Raw genomic sequence first — 20,832 nt, 5'->3', positions numbered from 1 at the left:
ATGCAAAACATCATCACTCTTTGGAAAATCAAAATGTCCCTTATGTGAATCAACAATTAAATCATTGCCCAAAACAAAGCAAAAAGTGCCAATCCCATTGACTTTGAACCAAAACCCCTTGTGCAAGTAGTATTTGCCATAAGAAGTTTTCAAATGTGCCTTATAACTTCCAAGTGATTCCTTATCTCTATCAAATAAAGTTTTAGTAAAATCAAAATTAAGGAATCTTGGATGTATGGAGGGAAACAAATTTCTAACATATCTAGCAAGTAGGTCATTAATAGAAACATGGCAAACAAATCTAGAGAATTTTAATGCATGCTTTTGAAATAAAAGTGAGTAAATAGTTACTCCCCTTCTTTTCTCTTGCTTATTATCCTTTTTTGTTAGCAAGCGAGGCTGCACTTTGATAGCTCTGGCTGGTTCTTTCCACTGTACCACTAATAGCGGTTCCTTTGTTTGGCTACAATCTAAGTTAGAGGACTGGAGTGGTGACTCCAATTCTAAACGTGGAGGTTCCAGTTTTCTCTCTTTGATTTCTTCTTTCTTCAATGATGGTTTGAGAGCTTGCTTCGATCTCAGTTGAATTTCTTCTACTTGTTTTGGAAGTAGAGGCTTAAGCACATGTATAAATCTATTATAGGTGACATTGAATGTGTTGTTGAGTGCATTATGATAAAAATGTCTATCATGTTGCCATGACCTTCCAAGTGAAACATGTGCAGTACGCATTGACACAATATCACATAGAACCTCATCATAATACTTGCCAATACAAAAAGGAATAAAAACTTGTTTAGTCACTCTCACATCCCCTGAATCAATAAGATTGTATGGTTGGGGGTGATTGATAAGAGGTAACTTAAGGTAGTCCACCATGGCTGCACTAGCTAAATTCATACAACGATCCGAATTGATAACAATAATGCATCCCTTTCCATGAATGTTTCCCCTAGTATAGAGTGGCAGTTGCACTCTCTTAGGGTGTTGCTCTAGATTAGTCATTCGAGTGCTTAAACCTTCCATGGCAACGGCTAGAGCATCTATTTTCTGCTCTAATCTCTTACGTGTGTTTGGAACCTCTTCAGCCATCTGTAGATGAGAAACAAAATCTAAAAACAAGAAGATATGTGAGTATTCATGTTAGTGAAACCAACAAGTTGGCTCACTCCCTCTCTATTCTCAGCTCACAGGTAAGAGGTGGATTATATGGCTCTGGGGGTGCACTACACACTCTTACAAACACACACTCCACTCGTGTATCGCTCAAGGTGGCAGATACTCTCACAATCCTTTTTCCAAAAAGGAAAATTCTAGTATGGTACTCAAGTTGATATGGATTCAACCTCAAAGTTTAAGAAAACGTACCTTGGAAGACTTCACAAGCCTTTGAGAGTAAAGTGTACCGCGAGGTAGGTAATAAAATTGAGAGCAAGAAGCAAAGAAAAAGGACAATACGAGCAAAGAAACTAAACAAGATTTGAAAGAAAAAGGAAACCAAAGAATGAAATATGGCATAAAGATATGCAAGACCAATATCAAAAGATAGAGACAAATAGAATATAAAAGGGGTTCACGTGTACCACAACCAATTAGGAATCTATCAAGAACTCCTTCCAACCTTATACTTTTCCCTCCAAGATTCTCCTACCAACCTTATTCTTTCCCCAACCTTATTCTTCTTCTTTTTTTCTTCTTTTTTTTTTTTTAAAAAAGAAAAACTTAAGAATTTTATTGAATTAAAGCCTCCCTAAAACTGATATGGATGTCACATGTTTATAGGTATAGGGCAGCATTGTAATCCTAAATACAATGGGAAAAAGAGTCCTAAACCTAATGTAGAAAGCAAGTAAATATAGTCCTATTTAGAAAGGGATTTAAGGAATCCTTTTCTAAATACAAAAAGAGTCCTAAATTTAATCTAGAAAGCAAGTAAATATAGTCCTATTTAGAAAGAGATTTAAGGAATCATTTCTAAATATAAACTAGTATTTTCTCTTTAATTCCAAACAATTTAAAATGACGATGACCACAAATAATAAAGCTTATTTGGGCCTTGGATCTTGTGATTGGCCCAATTTGTACTCTTAATGGATCTTCATTATGTTGGGCCGCATCAGTAGAGTGAGTTGGATTTATTGGATCTGGATGGAGAGTGAGTGAAGTTTTCAGATCCCGATCCATTGCAGCGATTAGCGATAAGATCAAGAAAAATGCCAAGAGCAAGAAGTTTCCAGATCCATTCGGTGGTCTAAGACCACAATATATATTAATATATATGTATATTAATTACATATTACATAATATATGTATTATTTATTTAGTTGTTTTTTATATAATCTTTTATACGAGTACTTTTGTAATGTTTTTTTTTTATATATTTATTCTTACATGATATTTTGTATATATTGGAGTGTATATAAGTTTTTATATATTAATTTGTCTAGACTAATTTTTATATTATTTTCCTTTCAGATAATGATAATTTAAAGCAGTAGGTGAAAGTTGTTAATATTTCTACCAAATACGATATAGTTGGAGATATTAAACATGTTCTAGATGAGCTCAATATATTAGGTAAATCATTTCGCTAGGCTAGGAAACTGTGTTTGTACATGACCAATTGTATATTGCCGATGAAGTTGAAACGAGTTGTATTTCGATTACTAATATTGTTTATCACGAAGTATTTAATGGTTTGTAATTTTAATTCAATTTTTATTAAGTTTTGTCATGCCTTACTTTGTCTATTACATTGGGATACATTTATTTCTAAGGGCAGTAGTGCCTGTCTCTTTGGAATTGAAAATTAAAGTGGGAAGAGGCTTAGAATTGAAAACACCAGATTTCACTTTTACAGGGAGCTGTGTTGAATCTGTGACAATGACCTCTACTGCAAATTTGGAGCAGCACACATGTTGTTTACATAAATAAATATTAAATAAATAAAACAGAATGTGAGAATTAAATTTCTAGATAGAAGTATAGGCAAATTTAAGTTAAAATGAATCAACACACATTCTATTTACAAAAAAAAAAAAGATCTATAATAATCAGAATTAATATAAGAATGCTGATTGAAAACAATTTAATTGAAAAAAAATTAAAAATAATAATAATTGTAAATGTAAAAGTTTCGATATAAATGTAAATATATTACCGATTGTGAGTGTGGGTGTCTGTCTGTCTGTTGTCTTTTTATACTATTACATACAAAACGATGTAACGGTATTTTTATGCTTTTTATATTTGTTGTGTATGTTCTTTTTATAGTAGACAGATAACAAATTATAATTGTTAGTGTTTTTAATTGTTCAAAAACCCCATCTTATAATTGGCAAATTATTATGGCATACTAAGATAGGTTTAGCTTAGTGTCCGTTTAGCTTTACAGAAGACTGATCAATCAGAAGCAATAACAGAAAAACTGACACTGAAGATCTGATTTGAGAAGCTGTTTACTTAAAAGCTGTACGCGGTTTACAGAAGACAGTTTTGGAAGGAAGATCAACGTATCTGCTTTGGAAAGGTATGGACGGAATCTTTAAGATTACATTCTTCAAATATTGTCCTACCATCTACAATCAAAGACATCTATGGAAGGAGTGTTCTATCGACGGATCTATAAGTACCCTCATTCTAAGAGAATTAGGGTTACGCCTTGAGAGAGAAGAAACACTCCACATTAGTTTTATGAGATCAGATCTTTGATTACCTTGCCTCTTCTCAATACAACATGTTCATGGTGATTAAGATGATGAACTTGAGAAGAATCGCTGCTGCTTAAACGAAAAGACACTGTGATCACACTGTTGTGGGAACAACTGTAAAGAGCGTCATTGAAGTGGACTGCATCAGAGTGGGCTCTCCAAGTGAAGGGATTTCATTGGACTTTTGTATGCATAGCTCTCCATCTTCAACAATCCACTAAACCTGTGTAGACTGGGTATGTACCTTGTGTGGGGCACTTGGGTAAGATTATTGTATATCTACCTTTGTACATTGGATTATGATTTAGTGGATTGGATGCCTATGTGATCGTCCCCCAGACGTAGATACACACTGTATCGAACTGGGTAAACATTCTGTGTCGTTGGCTTTGTGCTATTATCTTTTCCTTAATATTCTCTATGATTTGTTATTACTGACTGACTTCATCGCTGAATCAATCAGTCCATTACGTCAGTCGATTAATCTAGTTAATCTGTTTAAAAAGAGAAAATGCAAAATTACATGCGGTATCAGAGCTTTTAAGTCTACATAGTGACTTGATCCGTACGGGTTGTTTTAGTTTTGCATTGTTCTCTATCTTTTGGAAGTGCCTCTGTGTGTTCGTTGGCTGGTTGCTTTTGTTCAGGATGGATGCAAGTATGAAACCACCAGAACTAGATGGTCACAACTACTCATTCTGGAAGGTTCGCATGGAGATATATCTCCAAGCACAAGGTACCAGGGTTTATCGTACTGTCCTAACTGGGTGGAGTCGTCCAACTGTTAAGAATGAGGATGGAACCACTGGAGATAAGCCCATGGAGACTTGGACAGACGATGAAATGAATGCCTCTGATCTAAACAACAAAGCTTTGAACTCGATTGTAGGATCTCTGCATGAATCTGTATTTACTCTTGTCACCGGGGTAACAGAAGCTAAACGTGTATGGGAAATTCTTGAAACCAGATTTGAGGGAACTAGTGATGTCAAGCAGTCAAAGCTATAAATGGTACTGTCAGAATTCAAAGCCCTTAGAATGAATGAAGAGGAAACCATTTCGACCTTTCACAGTCAGGTTCAGAATCTGATAAACAAAGCCTCAATTCTTGGTGAACCATTCACTGATGAGAGAGTAGTCAAAAAGATCCTTCGATCTTTGCCTAAACGCTTCCGGATGAAAGTAACTGCTATTCAGGAACACACAGGTTGGGAAAAGATGACTGTCGGAGAACTTATGGGAAGCTTACACACATACGAACTAGAAGTGTTTGCCGATGATGATCTTGCAAGCAACAGAAAAGGAAAGTCAGTGGCTTTTGTAGCTGAGGCTGATCGAGAATCTGACACAGACGACATAGATGATGAAACTTTGGCCCTTCTAACCAAGAATTTCAAGAAAATATTAAAAGGTTTCAACAGAAAGAGTCATGGTCAGCCCACCAGGACACAATACAAAGGCAATAACTCCTCATATCAGAAAGCCGAAACAACTCCTTTTTCACAGAACAATCAATCTCAGACTGGTCGAACAAGACAGAACAGAAACAGTTCCACAGAGACAGGGAAGTCCCTCAACTGGTCAGTGCAGTGTAGAGAATGTGAAGGGTATGGTCACATACAGGTTGAATGTGCAACGTATCTCAAGAGGAAAAAGGCTATGTCAGTAGCTACATTAAGCGATGATGAGGAGGAAACATCCAATGATCAGTCAGATGATAATGTGGGAAACTTTGTAGCCTTCTTTACAGCTACAGACATTCAGTCAGACGGAAACCAATCAGATGAAGAATCTTACATATCAACTGATGATTTTGAAGAGAGACATACTCAACTTGAAATAGAATTTGCTAAACTTGTTGCAAGCTGAGAACAACTAGTGAAAGTCAATAAAAATCTGAATGATGAACTGAAGCAAAGGGATGATCTTCTAAAAAACTGAATACAGACCTTGTCATGTAAGAAGATCTCATCACTCAGATAAGATCCAGAGAAGGAAAACTGATAAAGGAACTGGAGGGTCTGAAGAAATATATCCAGATGATGGACACCACATCAACTTTAGACAAGATTCTAGACTCTGGCAGAAATCCTAATGACAAAAAAGGTCTCGGTTTTGAACGAGGTGAATCTTCGAATAATGCACCTATGTTTGTCAAAGAGGGTATGTTTAAGACCACAGCAGTTCACAGCTTTGAACAAGGACAGTCATCTCGGTCAGTGCAGAAAATTGACAAGAGAAAGAGATATGACCAGACTGCAGATACTGACCTTGCCAAAGTAACCCATCAATCTCATTATTCAAGGTTCAAAAATAAGCTTGTAAAAGTTAGACATTACACACCCATTTTTCACTACTGTCAAACAAAAGGTCATACTCGACCTGAATGTTATTTTTTCTACAGAGATCAAAGGAAGGAGAAATATCAGAACAAGACTATTACACCGTTTACTAGACAGGTTTGGGTCAGAAAGTCAGAAGTTATATGCTACCCCACTATAGTTCTGACTGCGTCTACAACCGAAGCTAGATGGTATTTCGACAGTGGCTGTTCTAGACATATGACTGGAAATGTAAAGTGTCTGAAGGCTGTTCAACCAAGCAGTGGAGCTGTAACATATGGAGATGGACAAAAAGGGAAAATAGTTAGGAAAGGTACCCTGAATGTACCAGGTTTGCCTCAATTAGAAGAAGTTCTGTTAGTCAGTGGGTTGAAAGCTAATCTGATTAGCATCAGTCAGCTGTGTGATCAAAACTGGAATGTGTGCTTCGATCGTAACTGCTGCAGAGTTAGTGACAAAGCAAATCAACTTGTCATGGAAGGAACCCGGTCCTCAGACAATTGTTATGTTTTGGCAAATGAAACTGCATGTCACCAATCCAAAACTGATGAATCAAAACTCTGGCATAGACGACTGGGTCACGTAAACTTCAGAGATATGGATAAGCTGATAAAACTGGAAGCTGTGAAAGGTGTACCTAAGTTCAGAATAGATCTGGAAAAAGTTTGTGGTGCATGTGCCATTGGGAAACAAATCAGAACACCGCACAAAGCAGTCAGAGGTATCACCACTGAGAAGTGTCTAGATCTTGTTCACATAGACTTCATGGGGCCAACACAGACTGAAAGCATTGGGGGAAAGAAATACATATTTGCGTGTGTAGATGATTTCTTTCGATACAGCTGGGTGTACTTTCTAAGAGAAAAATCAGAAGCATTCAAGGCCTTTAAAACTCTGTGCATAAGGGTTAAGAAGGAAAAGAATGAGTCTATAATAAAAGTTCAGAGACTGAGAAGTGATCATGGAAAAGAATTTGAGAATTCACTATATTCAGATTTCTGCTCTGAGCATGGTATTTCACATGAGTTCTCAGCTCCTAGAACTGTTCAACAGAATGGTGTGGTGGAAAGAAAGAATCGAACACTACAAGAAATGGCTAGAGTTATGCTACATGCCTCTCATCTGCCGCAGCGCTTCTGGGCTGAAGCAGTACACACAGCCTGTCATACTGTTAATAGGGTCTATCTTAGACCAGGAACGACCAAAACACCATATGAGATCTGGAAGGGAAAGAAGTCAAACCTGAAGTATTTTCATGTGTTCGGAACAAAGTGTTATGTGCTGGCTGATAGAGAACAAAGGGGGAAGTTTGAACCTAAGAGTGATGAGAGCATCTTCCTTGGATACTCTCCAAACAGTCGTGCCTACAGAGTCTACAACAAGAGAACCCAATCTGTGATGGAATAAGTAAATGTGGTTATAGATGACTGTCCAGAAAAATCAGTAGACACAACAGTGACAGATCCAGTGACAAAGCTTCCTCTCAGTGAACTAAATACTGCAGGCAGCAACAGTCAGGCCAAATCACAAGAATCCTCATATGAAGATCAAGAAAGTTCGGAACAGGAGACAACTCTCATAAATGATACAGGTAAAGACAAACCCACCAGAACTCAGAAAAACCACCCATCAGATAACATCATTGGTGATCCAACAGATGGGATGAAGACCAGGAGCAGAATAAGAAATAATCTGATAGAAATATCTGGGTCTGCTTGCTATACCTCAAAGATAGAACCCAGGAATGTAAAAGAAGCTTTACAGGATATCTGTGGATCAAGGCAATGCAGGAGGAGCTACATCAGATTGATCGAAATCATGTTTGGGATCTAGTTTCACGACCTGATGGTGTCAACATAATTGGAACAAAGTGGATCTTCAAAAACAAAACTGATGAAGCTGGGAATATTGCAAAGAATAAAGCTCGGTTAGTGGCACAAGGGTACACTCAGATAGAAGGAATTGACTATGATGAGACATTTGCTCCTGTGGCTAGACTAGAGTCAATCAGAATTCTACTATCTGTTGCATGCATTCTGGGATTTACATTGTTTCAGATGGACGTCAAGACAGCATTTTTAAATGGGTACCTGCATGAAGATATCTATGTGGCGCAACCTAAGGGATTTGAAGATCTAGAACATCCATCACATGTCTACAAGCTTAGAAAGGCTCTCTATCGTCTTAAACAAGCCCCACGGGCATGGTATGAACGACTGACTCAGTATCTGCTACAGCATGGTTATAAACGAGGGAGTGTTGACAAAACTTTATTCATGAAAACTACTGGGAGTCATGTCACCATTGCTCAGATCTATGTGGATGACATTGTGTTTGGATCAACTCTACAGAAATACACAGATGAGTTAGTAAAAGTTATGAAGAAAGAATTTGAGATGTCAATGGTTGGTCAACTGACATACTTTCTAGGACTGCAAGTTAAGCAATGTTCTGAAGGGTACTTTATCTCACAAGAGAAATATGCTAAGAATTTAGTCAAGAAGTTTGATCTGGAATCATGTAAACCATCCAGGACACCGATCTCCACATCCACAAAAGTATCCAAAGATGACACTGGTGTATCAGTGGATAACACAGTCTACCGAAGCCTGATAGGAAGTCTGCTGCACTTGACGGCTAGTCGACCAGACATAATGTTTAGTGTTGGAATATGTGCAAGGTATCAATCTGATCCAAAGGAATCACACCTCATAGCTGCTAAACGGATTCTGAAATATATAAAAGGAATGAGTCAGTATGGTCTATGGTACTCCAAGGACAGTGAACTGAGTCTGAATGCATACTGTGACGCTGACTGGGCAGGGAACATTGATGACCGTAAGAGTACATCTGGTGGTTGTGTAACACCCCTGATTTTCAAGACATTTAAAACTTAATAATAAAGGTAACATCTCATTAAATCCCAAAGCGTAACATAAGTGTACGGGGTGCTATGCCACACCTGGGCTAGAGAACCCAGGTGCACAGGCTATCTAACTACTGTCCCCTGAAATATAAATGCATAACACGGCACGCAGGCCGAAAGGGAAACTATACTACTTCTACGCTCCAGTTCTAGCGCGCTCCAGTGCTCTAATCCTCTGTGCCTGAAAGCCAAATATATCTGTTCAGCGAGAAATGCTGGTAACCCACTCCAACGCGTTGAAATACAATACGTATAGCAATATATATATAGATATACGAAAACCATTTTGAGCATGAGAATATATCCTACGAACTCTAGCTTTAAAACCGGGAATGACTCGGCAGATAAGGTCAGACACAAGCAACAGTTATAACGAGCATATGCAGTTCACAACAGATAAGGCAGATAAGGCAGAGCATAAACAAAGATCATAACCCAACATGAACAATCCCCAATATAAATCCCATAGTCACATCCCCCAAGACACTCATAATCACCATTTGTCCATATCACAACACATAACGCACGTTGTTGGTGCCACAGGACCACTCGCATGCCCATACATGCTGGTCAGCGCATATAGCTCTGACACGGCCCCACAGCACCATGCCCGTATCGCAACACGGGGAGGCCGATCGCAACCGACCGATGAACCGCAGCTCATCAAAATGTTTGATCGCAACCAAACAGTGGACCGCAGCCCAAGAGAGTATGTCATCTGACTATAGCCAGGAATTCCCATCTGACTACAGCCAGCCTCTGAACCGCAGCTCAGGAAAGATGTCACCTGATTGCAGCCAGGAATTCCCATCTGACTACCACCAGCTTCTGGACCGCAGCCCAGGATACCGTCATCCGACTGCAGCCAGGAATTCCCATCTGACTGTAGCCGGCTTCTGAACCGCAGCTCAGGATAACCAATCCGATCGCAACCGAATTGGGGCAACACGCACACATAACGCATAGCAAGCACATGCAACCCACATTACACATTGGGAAGGGGGATAAAGCGTATAACAACCTTATGCGTGAACCATCACGTACTAAGAATAGTCCTAAGGGGATCATACTTCTTCCTCCTAGGTCAACGGGATACCAATTCAACTAGCATGCAATAATAGACTCATAAACCCACGAACGGTACCCGAAATATCAAACTAGACATAGGCACGACAAACGGGGTCCGTTGGGACACCACGGGGATCGGGGAAACATCAAACGGGGAAGACGGGGTCCCGAGGGGGGACAAATTCCAGCGGGTAGCCGGTGGGTGGGGGTCCACCCGCCGGCTGCCCGCCAGCCATCACTGTTCCGGGCAGCGGGTGCCCGGCGGGCAGCTGCCCGCCCGCCGGCTGCCCGCTGCCGGAGCTGCCCGAATTGCCGCGGGTAGGTGGTGGGTCCCCTACCCCCCACTGACTCTTTTCACCACTTTTCGTCCCGGGAACCATTGTGGAACCCGAAACCATGCTTAGACACTTTTCAACGTAATCAACGACAACACATAGACAATTAACGGATCAAATACGATAAACGAATGGCACATAACCTATCATGCTTTTCTAATCATAATCAACACCCAAACATGCGATTTCCCCACCCGATAACCCAAGAATAATATCATACGATACAACCTAGGGTTCTAATCACTTTTATATCAACAAGAATACAATTCGTCTTCTTATTGCAAGATTCGGTAGGAACAACACATAGTCATCAAGGATAACAATTAATCATCAAAAACATCGTAATCATCAAGAACAACACATAATCATCAAAACCCCAATTAATCATCAAGAACATCATAATTATCAAGAAACTCCCAATATCAAGATTACCAAGATTCCTCATGGAATCATTATATCGACATCAATAATAATCATCATCAATCGCCATTTACAACAATATGGGGGAAACCCTAAGGGGAAATCATAGCTATGAAAATAGGTTTTGTTGAGACATGGGTTACCTCTTAGCCTTAATTAATTCCTTGGCTATGAAGGATCTTTCTTTAAGCTTTCTTGCTTTCTTGATTTCTTCTAAGGGAATTCTTGGAGCTCTCCTGGGGCGATGGGGCGTTTAGGCGTGTGGGAAGTTCTAGGTGTCTCCTAAGTTCCCTATTTATATATTTAAGGCTCCTAATTAGGGCCTGAATGGTATGGGTTTACTAATTTTATTCCTTATAGGACTCAGGGACTTGCTTTAGGGATAAGGGTCCATACTAATTAAAGCGGATCCTAATCACAATCTGAATAGTAAAAGGCCTACTTCCTTTATTCCTAATAGATAACTAGGTCTAGGATTTCTAATTAGGATCTGAATAGTAAAAGGTTTACTATCTTTATCCCTAATAGGCTTAAGCCTCTAATTTAGGCAAGGGTCCACGGTTCATGGTGGACCCTATTAGTTAATTAATTAAAGGGGAACTTAACATAATTAATCATATTTAATTATTATTAGCGGGATTAATTAAATAATTAATCCAGGATTAAAGGCCGTAACACGGGGTGTTACAGGTTGCTTCTTTGTTGGTAAGAACTTGGTGTCATGGCTGAGTAAGAAACAGAACTCAATTTCCTTAAGTACTGCAGAGGCATAATACATAGCTGGTGGTGGATGCTGTACTCAGTTAGTATGGATGAAACATATGTTATTAGACTATGGTCTTACTCAAGGAATTATGACACTCTATTGTGACAATGTCAGTGCTATTAATATCTCAAAGAATCCAGTTCAACACTCCAGAACGAAGCATATTAATATAAGACATCACTACATCAGAGATCTGGTAGCATCAAAGGAGATTGAATTGGAATATATTCAAACAGAGAAACAGTTGGTTGATATCCTGACTAAGCCCCTAGACGAAAACCGGTTTGAGATTCTCAGATCTGCTCTGGGAATCTGCAGAATTGACTAATAGGGCAGATCATCAATCAGAAGGAGAGTGCAAGGTTTACGTATTCTGGTCAAATTTCAGTTTTGACTTCCTTTTAAAAACTCCCTTCTTTTTGTTAAGAGAATATCTTAACCTATATTACCATAAAAGTAATTAGGCTTTTTCAAATTTGAAATATGCCTAGCATCCGTTTCTTGCCTAAAAAGGAAGTATATCGTTGCGTCAATCACATCAGCGCTGCATGTATTCTGACTAGCTGCATTTATTGGGGTTCTTCTCCCTTGGGCTTATAATCGAGTATCAAGGAAGACTTGAGAGAACAAACAAGAGACTCTCTCAGCACACAGACTGTATTCTCCTTAATCTCCTATCTAGGGTTTACTTCTTCGTCTTCTCGAATCTCTCATCAATGGCGGATGCAGTTCGTAATATGATCATCAAGCTTGGAAGAAAGGTGCATTCACAAGAAATAGCCACCAAACACGTCAAAACCCTGCTTATGTTGGCTATGAAGAAAAAATTGAGGCTTGATCCCATTCTCAGAGATGAAATCATTGTCACTGTACTGTCCGATTATCCAGAGTTTTATGCAGACTGGTCAGACGACGACACCAGTGAACTATTGCTGCTGGCCTCCGAAGCAGGTGATGACATTTATCCGGCATCTATTCCAGAACCCTCGGATGGAAATCGCGCTGGGGCATTCCTCCATTACTTTGCTCAAAGAGCCCTTGAGTCTGAAGAAATCTCCCGTCGTCGAGAAATTGCTCAACCCCTGTATCTTCAGGCCGCTCAGAATGAGGCCAGGCATCGTATTGAGATTCTGTGAAACAGGTCAAATTCCTCTGACTCTCCTATACAAATTTCACCTAATAAACCTGAGAATCTAGTGTCTAATGCTGCCCCATCTATTGTTCATGTTGATTCTGAGAATGTGCCTGCTTTAGTCTCTGAGAAATCATCTATATCTGTTGATCCTCCTTGCTTACCTGTTGAGAAGTCTGATCCCTTGAATAGTGAGTCGCTTAAAGCATCTGTAGAGGAAGACAAACCGATTGATGAGCCCAACAATCTGAGTTTGGTTGTGTTTGAGTCTGATAATATTTCTCTGTCTCCTGCTGTTGTTGCTAATGTCCCACAAGAAGTCGACTCCTCTGTTGATCCCTCTGATATGCCTGCTACTATTGAGAATGTGCAATCCTCAAGCCCCCATGAACCCAAGAAAATGGTTGGCATTCCAGTCTACACCTCCTCCTCTTTGACGGAGAGTCTTGATCATGTTAGGCATTTTGCTGGTCTTCCTGCTGCCTCCATTCCAGAACCCTACAGAGTGATTCACCCTTCTGAATCCTCAAGTGAAGATGAAAAAATACTGGCTGAAGTCTATGGCACCCAAGCCCCTACATCTCAGGTTCCATCTGTTGAAGCTACTGCTCATCCTGATTCCACCACGTTCAAAATACGAGAGGTCACTAATCTCCTTGGTGGTTCATCTGCGCATGTGTCTGATTCTAGTCACTCTGTGTCTCCTGTCCACTCCCCATCCAAGGAGACAAGAAGGTCGAAAAGGAAGAATGTTCCTGTGAAGGTTGTGGTTGACTCTGGTGAGGACACTGCTGATGTAGATCAACCAGAGAAGAAAAGGAAGTCTAGTGAGCCTGCAAAACCTGAGACAAATCCTCCTGTTCAACAAGTGTTTAAGACTCTAAGGTCTTCTGTTAAACAAAAGGGCCCTACGGTTGTTCAACCTGCTGCTATAGCTACATCATCTGCTAGAAAGGGTAAACCATCCACACGTTCTAGAGGTCGAAGCATAACTCCTGAAGTTCAACCTGTTGAAGGGTCTGACACATCTGTTTACAAGCCTCAGTTTGTTTCTCCAGCTGCTCAGGGAAAATGGTCCACTATGGTCAGACGAGATCTTATTGTTCAACGATCTGTTGATGAGAATCAGCTGAATTCTGTATGTGATATTCTACCACTGCTGAATGAAGTAGGGCTGCTGAAGACTGTCACAGCCATCTGCCCATACTCAAAGCTCCTCACGTATGAATTCTACTGTAATCTCAATGACGAGATTGACATCTTAACCGGGCCACGACCAATGTAGATTTTCATTAGAGGGAAGTGGTACATCTTTGGGCCTGACATGATCAACCAATACTATAGACTGACTGATGTACAAGAAGAGGCAATTACAGACTGGAACTTGGTGGCCAAGACTCTAAAGGGTGGACAGATTGACTCTTGGCCTACGGGTGACAAGGATTATCTGCAGAGCTCTCAACTCACATCTAGATATGTTATTCTGCATCGTCTGGCTCTTCATAACTGGCTCCCATCAGCTCACTTTCACACGGTTGGTAAGCACCTGGCTGGTTTCTTGTACCGAATTGGAACAAATTAAAGATGCCAATTGATCTGGGAAACTGGATTTACAACCACATCCTCACCATGATCCATCCACAAGAGCAGAAGGTAAGGCTACCCTTTCCGAATCTGATTTATGGCATTCTTACAACTCAGGGTCTTGAGCCTATGCCGAGTGAAGTGATAATTCCAACTCTGCTCTGTACTGTTGATCGGCGTCTTTTGACTGGAGATCACATTCGAGATGTTATACCGGTAACTGCCCCCTCCAATTCTGAAGCTGATACTGTGGCTGATGACTCGCCCCATGCCAAGGATCTTCATCTCTCCATTCAGTTAAAGGCACGGGTCTCTAAGCTTGAGACAGTTCACGGTATAATTGCTAAACAACTGACTAGGGCCCGTACTGAGCTGACAACCATTCTTCTTCGTTTAAGCCTATCTGAATCTGCTGCTGCTACTGAACCTGCGAAGTCCGACAGTGACACTCCCTCCAATGCTTGACCTTTGGCTCTCATTGGCAAAAAGGGGGAGTAGTACGAACTCAGGGGGAGTTCTTATTTTTTTTTAGTACCTTCTGGCCCTTGCTGGGCGTTGTTTTTTACGGCACCTTTTTCTTATTTGAAGAATGTTCTTAGACTGTATTTTAATCCAACATGATATGTATGCTGTGTTTTGTTTTCGTTCTGCTATGTAATCAGATCAGACTCATGGGTTGTTTCTTTATGATAACCTATCTTAGTTCTTTATGTTTATGTCTATCTACATAGTCGAGTTGTTTTGCCAAATAATAGCCAAAGGGGGAGTTTGTTAGTGTTTTTAATTGTTCAAAAACCCCATCTTATAATTGGCAAATTATTATGGCATACTAATATAGGTTTAGCGTAGTGTCCGTTCAGCTTTACAGAAGACTGATCAATCAGAAGCAACAACAGAAGAACTGACACTGAATATCTGATTTAAGAAGCTGTTTACTTAAAAGCTGTACGCAGTTTACAGAAGACAGTTTTGGAAGGAAGATCAGCGTATCTACTTTGGAAAGGTATGGACGGAATCTTTAAGATTACATTCTTCAAATATTGTCCTACCATCTACAATCAAAGACATCTATGGAAGGAGTGTTCTATCGACGGATCTATAAGTACCCTCATTCTAAGAGAATTAGGGTTACGCCTTGAGAGAGAAGAAACACTCCACATCAGTTTTATGAGATCAGATCTTTGATTACCTTGCCTCTTCTCAATACAACATGTTCATGGTGATTAAGATGATGAACTTGAGAAGAATCGCTGCTGCTTAAACGAAAAGACACTGTGATCACACTGTTGTGGGAACAACTGTAAAGAGCGTCATTGAAGTGGACTGCATCAGAGTGGGCTCTCCAAGTGAAGGGATTTCATTGGACTTCTGTATGCATGGCTCTCCATCTTCAACAATCCACTAAACCTGTGTAGACTGGGTATGTACCTTGTGTGGGGCACTTGGGTAAGATTATTGTATATCTACCTTTGTACATTGGATTATGATTTAGTGGATTGGACGCCTATGTGATCATCCCCCAGACGTAGATACACACTGTATTGAACTGGGTAAACATTCTGTGTCATTGGCTTTGTGCTGTTATCTTTTCTTTAATCTTCTCTATGATTTGTTATTACTGACTGACTTCATCGCTGAATCAGTCAGTCCATTACGTCAGTCGATTAATCCAGTTAATCTGTTTAAAAAGAGAAAATGCAAAATTACAATAATCAATATTTTTGTTTGAAAATTTTGAATGAGCAATCTCAATGGTCTCAAAATTTTGATTTGTAATGAGTCAGGCAATAGTTGTAATTCAACCACCAATGTAGTTTACAAAGAGGTCTTTAATAATTTGTAATTTAAAATAATTTTTCATTTTATATCACTAACGCTTATTACTCACTCGAACAATGTTAGTACGTCAACTACTAACGTTGTTTACCGTAAAGTGTTTAATAATGTCCAATATTTTGTTATTTACATAATATAGAATGACAATTACTTTTTGTTAAACATTAAATTGTTATTCTTTTTTGTTTGTTCGTCAAATACCTTTAACATAATGGATGGGCGTCTAATAAATAAATTTATTTTGATTAATTGAAATGCTATAAACAAATCTTCAATACTTAACCGTGCATCGCACAGGACAATACTAGTAAAATATCAAAAAGATAACAATAAATTCATTTTCCTCAAACTTGAAGAATAATTCTCTTATAACCAAACAAAGTAAAATATGATTTTACTCCATAAGCACTATATGAAATGCCATCATCATTCTCATTTGCTGACTTACCCAATAAAGATCCAAAAGAAGGATAAGTGAGTGAGAAGCCTAAGCCATCCAGGCCAGTTAGGACTTGGGGCTCCTGCAGTCAAAGTATACAAACATGTAGTGAAATTAAAACATCATTGCATTGAAATCATAAGAAACACTTGGCTAAGCACCCACATCACCTGAAGTTTACAATTAACTTAACCAAAAAAACGGGGTCATTCTTGGATTCTACTGGTTGAGAGAGGATTCAAAATGCTCTACAAAATAATACTTACTGAACAGTAGCTTAGGATACCATCCATGTCTTACAAAAAGTTTAGTTTCAACTTTCACCACAGCCATTGATTACATTTCTATATATTGCATCCTAACCCATGGAGCTACCAATCCGCCGCCATACTAAATTCGTAAAGATCAGGGTGGCCAATAAGGGTATGTGGAAACCAGGCCTTCTTGAAGACGAATTGTGCTTTTGGAGATGCATACGGGAAGCACAACAACTCCCTTGAGATATCAGATGCCATAGTACAACCCTTCTGAATAAATACTTTCTCAAGTTGAGGGGATTTTGAGAGCAGTGCTTTCAAAAATAGCATTTCGAGTGTGGATCCACTACGACATTCAAACTTGATTGTGTTAAGCTTCTTCAAATCCTGAATATTAAAGCAACCATCTGGATCCTCCAAAACTCTTATTCTTGAAGCTTTGTCATCCCTACAACTAGACTACAACTCAAGAAGAAATGAAAAACACGCACAACTCTGAGGAACTTTGAAAAAGAACAAAAAAAAAAATAGAAGATTCATGCATGATTGCCAAATATATACTCAACCTTTTTTGCATTAATCCCCAGTTCACATAGGTTGGGACATTTTTGAATCAATTGCATAGCAACAGTGAGCTGCTTCCCACAACCGAAACTTAATTCATACAGCTTCATTACTTGCAGATTTACTGCAGTAGGGAATTTCGGTACGGCTGCTGCAACAGGTTTGCGCTTCAAAAACATAATAAACAACTGTTAAAAGCTAGAAAGGGTTCTTGTATATATTCATCTAACTTCAAGTTACAAGTCTATATATAGGTCTACAAGAGTAAACAATAATAAATAAAGAAACTACTCATCTCCCCAAGGCTTTAATTACTAAGGCTTGTGAGCTGCCCATTTAATTACTAAGGCTAGTGAGCTACCCAAGACTTTTAATATTCCAATACTCCCCCTCAAGCTGGAGCGTATAAATCAAAAGCTCCCAGCTTGCTACAAATGTATTCAATCCTAGGTCCACGGAGAGATTTAGTGAGAACATCAGCAAGTTGATCATTTGACCCAACAAATGTGGTAACAATGTCTCCGGACGCGACCTTCTCTCGTATAAAGTGGCAATCAACCTCAATATGTTTAGTCCTTTCATGGTAGACAGGATTAGACGCAATGTGGAGCGCTGCTTGATTATCACAAATTAATTTCATAGGACCTTGCTTATAGAAATTGAGTTCTGTAAGAAGTTGTTTAACCCAAATTAGCTCACATATTCCAAGTGCCATTGCTCGGTATTCAGCTTCTGCGCTTGAGCGTGCAACCACATCTTGTTTCTTACTTTTCCAAGAGACAAGATTACCTCCAAATAGAATACAATATCCTGATGTTAATCTCCTATCCCAAGGACATCCAGCCCAATCTGCATCTGTATAGCCAACAATTTCTGTATGTCCATGATCTTTATAGAGCAACCCTGTACCTGGAGACCTTTTCACATATCTCAATATTCTGATGGCTGCATCCCAATGACTTTGACATGGCTCTTGCAAAAATTGGCTAACTACACTTACAACAAAGGAGATGTCTGGTCGAGTGATAGTCAAGTACAATAGCTTGCCAACTAATCTCCGATACTTACTTGGATTGTTTAGGAGCTCCCCCTGTCTTGGAAGAAGTTTGACATTTGGATCCATGGGTGTGTCAACTGGTTTGCAATTTGTCATTCCTGTTTCTTCAAGAATATCCAAAACATATTTTCGTTGAGACACATAGATACCTTGTTTGGATTGAGCAACTTCAATACCAAGAAAATACTTCAATTTTTCAAGATCCTTTGTCTCGAAATGTTGAAACAAATGTTTCTTAAGCTGATTTATTCCTTCACTATCATTCCCTGTAATGACAATATCATCAACATAAACCACAAGATATATACTTTTTCCAAGTAAATGTTTATAGAAAACAGAATGGTCGGCCTTGCTTTGAATCATGCCAAATTGTTGGATCACATCTCTAAATCACCCAAACCAGGCACGTGGAGATTGCTTCAACCCATAGAGAGAGCGCTTAAGACGACAAACAAGATTAGCTCCTGTCTTAGCCACAAATCCAGGTGGCTGCTCCATATACACTTCCTCATTCAGATCCCCATGTAAGAAGGCATTCTTTATATCCAACTGATACAGTGGCCAGTGATGGTTGGCTGCCATTGAGAGTAAGAGGCGGATAGAAGTGATCTTGGCCACCGGTGAGAAGGTATCCGTGTAGTCAATGCCAAAAACCTGTGTGTATCCTTTAGCCACAAGTCGAGCTTTAAGTCTATCAACTTGTCCATCTGGACTGACCTTCACATTATACACCCATCTACAACCAACCACAGTTTTACCAGGAGGTAAAGGTACTAACTCCCAAGTCCCGGAAGAATTTAGTGCTTTCATTTCATCAACCATTGCTTGAGTCCACCTTGGATTAGTTAATGCCTCCTTGACATTGTTTGGAACAAAAGCAGTTGACAAACTAGCAATGAAGGCACAATATGATGGAGACAGACGTTTTTGTGAAAGGAAATTATAGATAGGGTAAGGATTTCGAGTGGATCTTTTACCTACCCGACTGGCAATGGGAGAGTCTGTCGTGGTGTTTTGGGCAGCATCATTGGGTAACAATGATGTAGAACATGACTCAACTGGATGTCTATCCTCTTGGGAATCTTGATGATTGCATCGTTGGTAGGTGTACAACAACGGTGGAATATGTCCTTCCTCTTGAATGGTTGGAGTTGGAATAGTTCTTTCAGGAATAGGTATGGTCCTTTCAGGAACAGTGGGAGATATAGGTTCTGAGAAAGTAGGAACAGGGAGAATTTCTATGATTTCAATGGGTTCTCCTAGGAAATTAGACTCAACGGAGGTGGAAGAGAAAAAAGGTGTTGTTTCAAAAAAGGTAACATCGGAAGATGTATAAAACCGGTGTGTTCTAGGACAGTAACACTTAAAGCCTTTTTGGAGGCGAGAATACCCAAGGAAAACACATTTTATTGCCTTGGCATCAAGTTTATCACGCCCTAGAGAAGTATTATGAACAAAGCAAGTACACCCAAAGATTCGCAATGGAAGTTTATGGAGAGGTTCCTGTGGACGTAAGATATGAAGAGGAATTTTTCCTTGCAAAACAGAGGAAGGCATTCGATTTATGAGATAGCAAGAGTGAAGTATAGCATGCCCCCAAAAAATTCTTAGGTACCTTGTTATGAATAAGCAAAGTACGAGCTGTTTCAACAAGATGACGAATTTTTCGTTCAGCAACTCCATTCTGTTGAGGAGTTCTAGCACATGATGATTCATGAAGTATTCCATTTGAGGAAAAGAAAGAAGTAAAAGGGTCAGAAAAATATTCTCTTGCATTATCACTGCGTAAGATTTTGAGAGATGCCCCAAATTGATTCACAATTTCATTGTAGAATTTTTGAAACACATCAAATAATTCAAAACGGTTCTTCATTAGAAAAACCCAAGTGCATCGAGAGAAATCATCAATGAAGACAACAAAATATGAGAAACCCAAAGTGGATGAAACTCGACACGGTCCCCAAACATCAGAGTGAACTAAAGAAAATGGGGTATTGGCCCTCTTATTCACTCTACTAGGATATGAAGCTCTTGAATGCTTCCCAAGCTGACATGATTCACACTCTATGGTTTTTAAATTCGACAATCCAAGAACCAGTTGTTTTAATTTATTGAGGTCAGGATGTCCTAAACGACAATGGTTAAGAAGGGGTGAAATAGAAGCCGAGCAAGCTGTTTTGGTATTGGCGGAACATGAAAGATGGTAAAGACCTCGTGATTCATATCCTACACCAATTGTCCCTTTTGTTTGACGGTTCTGAATAACCACCGAATCAGAAGAAAAGGTGACAAGGCAATTAAGTGAGTGAGTAAGTTGATTAACTTAAATCAAATTGAAATGGCAACCAGTAATGTAAAGGACATTGGATAAAGACAAAGAATGAATGGTGATTTTT

General features: G+C 39.4%; 2 protein-coding genes across 3 annotated transcripts in view; both read right to left on the bottom strand.

Annotated features, from left to right (window-relative positions):
• Nucleotides 1–1,264: 1,264 nt before the first annotated feature.
• Nucleotides 1,265–18,945, bottom strand: LOC109147246 (uncharacterized mitochondrial protein AtMg00810-like). Of its 2 annotated transcripts, XM_019294892.1 has the most exons (3): nucleotides 17,748–18,945; nucleotides 14,664–14,667; nucleotides 13,874–13,883 (listed from the first exon to the last, which is right to left on the bottom strand). In XM_019294892.1, the coding sequence occupies exon 1, from the start codon at nucleotides 18,797–18,799 to the stop codon at nucleotides 17,771–17,773; it is 1,029 nt and encodes a 342-aa protein (XP_019150437.1). In that variant the 5' UTR covers nucleotides 18,800–18,945; the 3' UTR covers nucleotides 13,874–13,883; nucleotides 14,664–14,667; nucleotides 17,748–17,770. The 2 variants fall into 2 exon arrangements, with proteins under 2 accessions (XP_019150436.1, XP_019150437.1); XM_019294891.1 differs by lacking the exons at nucleotides 13,874–13,883; nucleotides 14,664–14,667 and adding an exon at nucleotides 1,265–1,281.
• Nucleotides 5,880–20,832, bottom strand: part of LOC109147208 — a 40,197-nt gene continuing 25,244 nt past the window's right edge. Inside the window, exons 4-8 of the mRNA XM_019294841.1 lie at nucleotides 17,377–17,546; nucleotides 15,903–15,909; nucleotides 8,204–8,207; nucleotides 6,384–6,389; nucleotides 5,880–5,980 (exon numbers count right to left, since the gene is read on the bottom strand). Of these exons, the coding sequence (XP_019150386.1) occupies nucleotides 5,880–5,980; nucleotides 6,384–6,389; nucleotides 8,204–8,207; nucleotides 15,903–15,909; nucleotides 17,377–17,546 (288 nt within the window). The remainder of the gene's footprint in view (nucleotides 5,981–6,383; nucleotides 6,390–8,203; nucleotides 8,208–15,902; nucleotides 15,910–17,376; nucleotides 17,547–20,832) is intronic.

The sequence above is a fragment of the Ipomoea nil genome, unplaced genomic scaffold, assembly GCF_001879475.1.
Source record: "Ipomoea nil cultivar Tokyo-kokei standard unplaced genomic scaffold, Asagao_1.1 scaffold1978, whole genome shotgun sequence".
NCBI classification, from domain to species: Eukaryota; Viridiplantae; Streptophyta; class Magnoliopsida; order Solanales; family Convolvulaceae; genus Ipomoea; species Ipomoea nil.
The sequence above is the reverse complement of the archived record's forward strand: the minus strand, read 5'-3'. Positions and strand labels throughout refer to the sequence as shown.

Bases quoted from the DNA above. Each gene is read 5' to 3' on its own strand.
- LOC109147246 (XM_019294891.1), bottom strand. From the start codon at position 18,799: ATGATTCAAAGCAAGGCCGACCATTCTGTTTTCTATAAACATTTACTT.